Source organism: Leptonychotes weddellii, chromosome 1 (genome assembly GCF_054177405.1).
Source record: "Leptonychotes weddellii isolate Sample4059 chromosome 1, ASM5417740v2, whole genome shotgun sequence".
Lineage (NCBI taxonomy): Eukaryota > Metazoa > Chordata > Mammalia > Carnivora > Phocidae > Leptonychotes > Leptonychotes weddellii.
In genome coordinates this window covers 7,640,617-7,648,603 of record NC_138369.1, presented here as the reverse complement: position 1 = coordinate 7,648,603, position 7,987 = coordinate 7,640,617, and the positions used below count along the sequence as shown (strand labels likewise).

General features: G+C 56.9%; 1 protein-coding gene across 1 annotated transcript in view; it reads left to right on the top strand.

The window, feature by feature from the left end:
- CACNA1A (calcium voltage-gated channel subunit alpha1 A) overlaps window positions 1-7,987 on the top strand; it is a 276,152-nt gene that overhangs the window by 264,483 nt on the left and 3,682 nt on the right. The window contains exons 39-40 of the mRNA XM_081805421.1: window positions 1,652-1,822; window positions 7,885-7,970. Coding sequence (XP_081661547.1) covers window positions 1,652-1,822; window positions 7,885-7,970 — 257 coding nt within the window. The remainder of the gene's footprint in view (window positions 1-1,651; window positions 1,823-7,884; window positions 7,971-7,987) is intronic.

Here is a 7,987-nt window from a genome sequence, read left to right as displayed (position 1 = left end):
AATCTCCCTTGGCACCCAAGGACAGATGCTCTGTTCCCTCCAGCTCATCCACGAGAAGTTCAGGGATGACCTTTAAAATTGCCGCCCCCTCTACCAGAAAATTGCCCCATCATCCTATTCTCCCATCCAGCTTGGCCCCCACCCTGTGTCTGTGAGAGTCCTCCCTCCCCTTCTGTTAATGCCGTTCCTTCCTGTCTCAAGTTTCCATCCCCCTGCAACCTCATTCCTCCTCTTCCTCCTTTCCAGTCAAGACTGGGAAGAGGCTGTTCCACCAGCATCTTTGACAAGCCTCTCCTAGCACCTGTCCTTACTCTAGCTTTCCTTTTGTACCTTCTCTTGTCTCTGCTTGTCTGCGTGCATGTGTGCGTGTGCGTGCGTGTGTGTGTGTGTGTGTGTGTGAGAGAGAGAGAGAGCATGACCCCCCTTCCGTTCCTGGTCTCTGTGCAGGGCCGCCAGGGGTCCATAAGGCACCTTTGTGCAAATTTGAAAAGGACACCCCTTCCACAGAACATTTCATCTGTTGGAAAATTGTTGTAATCCACCCATCTGGCAAAAACAAGAAACTTCTTTGTTATCAGCTGGAAAGTTGTCATTTAAATATACAAATCCATGATTTCTAAGACGGTGAACACTTTGTGCAGTGCACAACCTGCACAGCTGTGCACAGCAGCCCAGTCTGTGTGTGTTTCTCTGCCTACCACCTCCCTCCCTGCCCTGCCCCAATCCCTCTCTTGTGTTCTGTTCTGGGTTTGCCATCCCTCTCCCCATCTCCAGCTCTGTTTCCTGCTGACGTGTGTCTGAATCCCCTAGTGAGCGCCTAACTCACCCTCAGCCCCCATCTCCATGCCACCTCAGCCTGGGCTGGTGCCCACCAGTCCAGCATCCTCTCCTACATCACCAAGCATGGGGGAGCAGAGCCCCTGCTTGGGACATGGGGAGTCTTTTCTTCCCTGGGCCACGGGAATGCCCCCTCACCCTTCCCCCCTGCCATCGCACAGAGCCAAGATCTGGACATGCCCCTGAGAAACACTTTCCACGGAGCTATGAATGAGTCTCGAGATTCCGTCTGCATGCGCGCCCCTGTCCCCCGTCTGTTCTGTGTGTCACGGCCTCGCTGCATGTCCGCGAGGGGCCGCCCCGTCAGCGGGGGCCGCCTGCCTCCTGCTTCTCAGAGGAATGACGTGGTCTGTGCCCGTCTGGTCTGGTCTGGGCCGAGCCACGGGTGGAGGTGGGAGCTGGCGGCCCCCCCGGCGGCCGTGACCGTGGACCCCTGTGCCTGGCTGCTGCATGATCTGCTGCGATCCGCCTTGCGCTCTGCTTCTTTGGGGTCGGAATGGCACGGAGCCATCCAGAAGAACTCTGGGGCAGGGCAAGGAAGGGTCTGGGCCAACCTGGGAAATCTGGGGGTCCAGCGTGCGGGAGAGGGGAGGGCAGAGCCTGGTGGCCTAGGAGAGCCCCAGAGCTCTCCCCGCAGGCCACCAAGGGAAATCGGTAAACAGAGCGTAGGGGACAGGTAACCTGTGAGTGGGGGGCACCTTAGCCACCGCCTTCAGAGTTCTTCCTGGGGCTCCCTGGGTAGTGTGGGTCTGGTGCACGGGGGACCGGGAGGGGGTGCCTGGCAATGACTGGCCCCGCCTTGGGTTTTCTGTAGAGGCTCCTTCGCATGGATCTGCCCGTGGCCGACGACAACACCGTCCACTTCAATTCTACCCTCATGGCCCTGATCCGCACAGCCCTGGACATCAAGATCGCCAAGGGTAAGGGCAGGGACGGGAACAGAGAGGTAGGACAGGATGAAACTGGGGCCTGGGAGGGGAGAGCCGTGGGCAGCCAGGGATCCCACTTGCCACCAGAAACCAGGGGCGCGGCTGCCGGGCCCTGATCTTCCTCCCAGCCACCCGCTCACTCGGCAAACATCCGCGCATGCTTCCTGTGCGCCGGCCACTGCTCTCAGTGTCGGGGCGCGGGGGCGTCCTCTTGCAGTGGGCGGGGCTTCCCCGGGGAGGGTCTGAAGGAGTCACGTGGACCCCTGGGGAGAAAGTGCTCCAGGCAGAGAGATCAGCAGGTACAAAGGCCCTGAGGTAGGAGGCTAGCCACCGCTGTGTTGAACCGACTCGCTCTCTGAGCGAGGGGGCGCCTGACCGGATTCACGTTTGAACGGGCTCCCTCTGGCCACAGGGCAGAATGGACTGGGAGGAGGTCACAGTGGAGGCCACTGACATAATCCAGGGGAACGCAGGACGGCTGACTAGACTCTGGATATGGAGTGTTCCGGTTCTGGATATTTCTTGGGAGCTGACCCAGCCAATGGCCGATGGAGGGGGTGAAAGAAAGAGAGGAGTCATGTCCACCCCCAGGGGTTGGGGCTTAACCACAAGAAGGACATAGCTGTTGTTGCCGGAGACAAGGGAAAGGTGGGAGGGGTAGGTTCGGGACGAAGGAAGGGCAGGAGGTCAGTGTCGGCCTGGAGACACAGTAGGCAGGGGACTCTCCAGCTTATACGTCCAGTGGGGGATGCCTCCCCAGGAAGGATCTGAAGGAGGCGAGGGAATGAGTTTTCCTGGCTGGGCTGAAGGTGAAAAGTCAGGAGGCATCAGACGCTGACAGGAGACGGACCAGCTCTCCAAGGAGATGAGTGTGAGCTGAGAGACCCCCCCCCCCGCCAAAACAGCCCGGGGCCACCGCAGGATTAGAGGCGACAGAGAAGGGGCGACCAGGGAGGTGAGTAAAGGCCAGGGTGGTGTGGGCTTCTGGAGAATGTCTCCAGCATGTCAGGCACCGCCCAGCAGCCAAGGAAGACAAGGACTAAGAGTGACGGCGGATTTTGTGACAGGCAGCTCTGGGGGAGGGGTCAGGCCCCCCACCACCACCTGGAATGGGGTTTGGAGGCCTGACAGTAGACCCGATGTGACTTGGCAGCCGATGGGACAGCAGGGCAGAGAGAGAGGTGCACGTGGGTCGTCGGGGGGCAAGGGGGCTGACAGAAGGCTGAGCGCATCGTCCAGCACTGGGCTGGAAATCGGGGGGGGGTGGCTAAAGAGAGAGGTCAGGGCTCTACCAGCTGAAGCCACCGGGAGGTCAAGAGGAAGGAAGACGGAACTTCAGGGACCCGCATTCCTTCCAGGGTCCCGAGGGGAAGAGGGCGAGGAGGAGGCAAGGCCAGAAGTTGCTGGGGAGGTGGAAGGTTTTCCAGGAGGGAAGTCAGCAGCTTCCACTGGGACAGTGCCCTGCAGAGGGGAGTAGGTTGAGGACAGACATAGCCAGGAAACGGGCAGGTGAAGGTTCAGAGAGCAGAAGGAGCCCCCTACAATAGCAAGAGAGAATCAGAAAGAGCTAAGGTATGGCTCAGGGGAGAGCAGAAGTGGGGGGCGGGGATCAGGCCCTTGTCCAGCACAGCCTGGAAATTCTTCCTCATGCAGTAAGTCAGAGGTGAGCGGCTCAGGCCTGCCAGGCAGCTCAGTGCACGGCAGAAATCCGGGCCCAGGTTCTGGCTGTTTGTGGCTCTGCGCTCCCAAGACTGTTTCTTCATCATTGTGGTCGAAGCTCATCTAGGTCCCAGCCCAGGGAGGGGAGGAAGCAGAAGGGCAGGCAGCAGATTTCTTATAATCAAGCAAAAGAGTTATGTTCTGTGGGCTCATCTTGCCCACCTGCCCTGCCCTGTCCTCGCTGTAAACCTGGGCAGGTGATCTCACACTCTCCAAGCCTCAGTCCACATATTAGCTAGCTAGGCCATGTAACAAATGACCACAAACGTAACAGCTTAAAACACCCACTGAGTAGCTTTTAGTCCAGTCGGTCAGAAGTCTAGGTGAGCTCAGCTGGGCTCTCCACGGTCCCACAAAGCCAAAATCAAGCTGTTCACCAGGCTGGGCTCTTCTCTGGAAGCTCTGGGGGAAATGTGCTTTCAGGCTCACTCAGGTGTGGGCAGAATTCAGTCACTTGTGGATGTAGGACTAAGGGCCTGCTTCATTGCTGGGGTTCAGCCAGAGGTTGCACTTAGCTCCCAGGGATGCATCTCATCTTTTTTGTACTCCCAAACTGTCTGACCTCTCCTGCCACGAGCTGGAGAAAACACTCAGCTTTGCAAGGGCTCACCTGATTAGGTCAGGCCCACCCAGATAAGCCCTGTATCTTACAGCTGACGTGGGACTTTAAATTACATTTGCAAAAGCCTTTCCCGGCAGTCCCTAGACTAGCATTTGATTGAATAACCAGAATCCTGGGGTGGGGGGGGGCAAGAGGCAGGGGCAGCTTTAGAATTCTGCCTGCCATGCTTCCCGTACCTATAAAATGTGTCTAACAGTGCACCCACTCTTGGTCTGCGATGCCTTTGTGACCCAGCTGCTGTTTCTCTCTGGAGACCTGTTCAGGGGTCCTGAGGGAACCCAAGAATCAGATTCAGTGATTCCCTAGAAAGACTCAGAACCGAGAGGCCCTGTTGGACTCACAGTTACAGTTTATTACAACAGAAGGATACTGGTTAAAATCTGCAAAGCAGAGGCACAGGGATCAGGGCCCAGGGGAGACCAGGCGCAGACTTCCAGGTGTCCCCTCCCAGATGAGTCACGTGGGCAGCACTGATGCCCTCGGCAACAGGGTGTGACAGCCCAGATGAAGTGTGGCCAACCACGGAAGCCCACCCGCGCTTTGGTGACCAGAGTGTGCATTGGAGGTTGGCCATGGAGGCCTGGCGGACCTTAGTTACTCAGACTCTGGTCCCTCCAGAGGTCACACTGATGGTGGGTCACACGGCCCAAGGCCCCCACCATAAATCCCATTGTTGGGATAAACTATCTTGTGTGCCCAAGGCCCTCAGATAAACCAAGACACTTTCATCACGCAGGACACTCTAAGGATTTAGAGGTGACTTCCCAGGAGCCAGTCAGGGAGCAGTCCTTTCTTTCTCGGAATGCTGAGTGGTCCTTTACCTTCTGTGGGACCCCAGTCAGGCCAGTCTCCACGACACCCCCCAGATTACCCATGTGAGGATTTCAAAGACTCTTGGGGATGTGCCTGAGTTTGGCTGTTGTTATTGTCACTGATACTCCAGACGCTACTCAGTTCCTGGAGGGTCATGCCCCCAGCGTCTCTGAGCCAGGGACCTCTCCTCGTCCTGACCTTGGCGAAGGCACCAGGCCCTCCCAGAGCTCCACGGGGAACAGCTGAGCCAGCCTCTGGGGTTAAGGAAGGTCCGCTGAGTGCTTGGGGACAACAGTTACAACAGTGATGACAATCACAACCTTTTTAGCTGACTTGAGTCTCCGGCGGGCTGAAAGTATAACACTTTTTTTTGTCCATCTGCTCAATTTACCTCTAAACATACTGAGCTCCTTTCCAGCAGGCAGAGGGCAGCATGGGAGAATGGATTAACCTCAGTCATTCAGATCCTCCAAAAATTGGGAGGCCATTCTTAGCTAGATACTTGGGAGAGAGAGGGCAGGTCCCTCTGCTCACCTCTGTGTCCCCTCTCAGTCTGTCCCTCTCCCTCCTCTGTCTGTCTCTCCCTCCTCCCCACCCCTCTGTTCTGCACACCCAGGAGAATCTCATCTTTGGGGAAAATCCTTCTCTCTTCATGTTTCTCTTTTTCCTGGATGTCGTGTCTGAACCCCTGAATTCTCCCTCCAAGGGACTCAGTCTGTGTCCCTTCATTGCCCCCCTGCCCTCCTGCTCCCCCTGGCCGGGCTTCGAGGGCAGAGCCAACCACCTGCCTGAACAGACAGAAACCCAATTAGCAGATCCAAACCCACTCAGACTTCCGCGGAGAGCACACGAGAGCTGTAGAAACACGGAGCCACCGTGTGCTACCAGCCCGGACAGGTGGGGCGGGGGGTGCATGGAGAAAAGATAAACCCAGAGCCAACTAGTACCAGACATCTCTGCACCTGCCTGGCATCCCCCGTTCCCGCGTGGTCCTCAGCCCTGACATGCCAGTGGTTGTGGGGGGACCTCAGCTTCCCAAAACAGGAATGCCTCTGCCATTGTCTTAGAAAGGGCCACCGTCCGGGCCAACCCCACCCAGGGCCAGCCCGGAGCCTCATTCAGGACTCCACATGGCTGACCAGCTGAAAGGCCACTCTCCTGCCCTTTAACCTCCCACAAAGACCAGACTCTCTCTGCAGCTGGGATCTGCCAGATCCTGGAAGTTTCTCGGATGGGCCTCGTGGGAGCTAAACGGCTTTGCCCCGCCTGCACCAGAGAGGGTGACCTCCTGGCATGTTGCTATCCACCCAAAACTGCTGGCCATGTTGGCCATGGCTCACTGAATGAGAACGTTCATCGAGTGCCTGCTGTGCGCCCAGCCCTGTTGTTGGTATGTGGGACACAGCCCTGAAAGACACATGGGGCTCAGGCAAACAGGCAACAAACAATAAGCATGATAAATACGTGGAGTATGTAACGTGTTGGAAGGTGAGGCATGCAGTGGAAAAGATAGAGCTGGGGGGTGGGGGCTGGGAATTCAGGTGGGGGGAGGGGCAAACCCTAGGTCAGCAGGGGGCAGTCCTGCCCCCAGGGGTCATCGGCAGTCTGGAGACATTTTTGGTTGTCCCATCTGGGAGGTCGTCACATCTGTGTCAGTGGCATCTGGGGTCTAGGGGCCAGGGATGCTGCCAAATGTCTTGCAGGGACAGACCCTGAGCCCAGCGTCATGCAGAATGGGAGGCGGGAGGGGAGGACCCCGGGACGATAAACCCTGGGACACAACTGGTTTGTGGGTGACTGTTGCCTGCGTCCTGGAGGACCTCCTGGTCCTGCCCCACCCAACCCCCAGGTGTTAATAACCCTGTACGTGGAGGAGGAATAAGCCTGAACTTCAGCCTGGAGGGAGCCCCAGGACCCCAGCAGGAGGTCACCTTGGAATCCCCGAAGGGTTCTCCCTTTGTTTAAATGTGAATGACAATCCCGAATGGGAGACTCCCCAGTGAATTGAAGCAGAAAACAGTCGGAGGTGGTGGTTCTCAACCAAGGGACAGTTCTGTCCCCCAGGGGACACTTGGCAATGTCTGGGGATGGTTTGGTTGTCAGGACTTGGGGAAGGAGGTGCCACTGGTACTTAGAACATGGAGGCCAGGGAGGCTGCTCGCCACCCTGCAATGCATGGGACGACCCCCAAACCAAGAATGATCCCTCCCCAAGTGTCCACGGTGCTAACTAGGTTGAGAAACCCTGCCCAGACTCCCTTTCCTAATTCACATGCCAAGAACGGGCGCAGCAGTCTGCTCAGGCTGTCGTAACAAAATACCAGAGATGGGGCGGCTTAAACAATTTATTTTCTCACGGTTCTGGAGGCTGGAAATCCAAGATCAAGGTGCCAGTGGGGTTGGTTCTCGGTGAGGCCTTCTCCTCGGCTTGTAGGTCGCCACCTTCTTGCTGTGTCCTCACATGGCCTGGTGCCTCTCTCTTATAGGGACACCAGGCCTCTGGGATCAGGGACCACCCTTATGACCTCATGTAACTTTAATTACCTCCTTAGAGGCCCTGCCTGCAAATGCAGCAACAATGGGGCTTAGGTCTCCAACAGGAATTTGGGGGGGAGACACAATTCAGTCCTCGATGACAGGTGTGTTCCTTTTCTTCACGAGGGACAGGAAACATATAAGCTGGAAGGAGAAAATGACTTTTAATAGGAAATGTCATGTTCTCTTTTTTCCCTTCCTGGGTCTCTGAGAAGGAGCCACACAGCCCTCGGGCACCTCACTTAGCTACAGTGGCCATCGGACAGAGCTGTTAATTCCAGCAGCTTCCCATAAGGAAAGAAAAACTATAGGTTAGCGTCAAGGATCTTACGAGTTTAACTACGCAGGGGATTTTCCCAAGGGTCTCCCATGATAGTCCTGAACTCCCAACCTGAGTCCTGACCCACGAATCAGCCCCACCCCCATGCAGCTTGGCCCAAGTGACCACAGCCCCCTGCATCACCAGCGGTGGGGAGTTCGCCCTCTAGCGGGTGAGATGGGGAACAACATCATGAGGTGATTTGTAGGAAGAA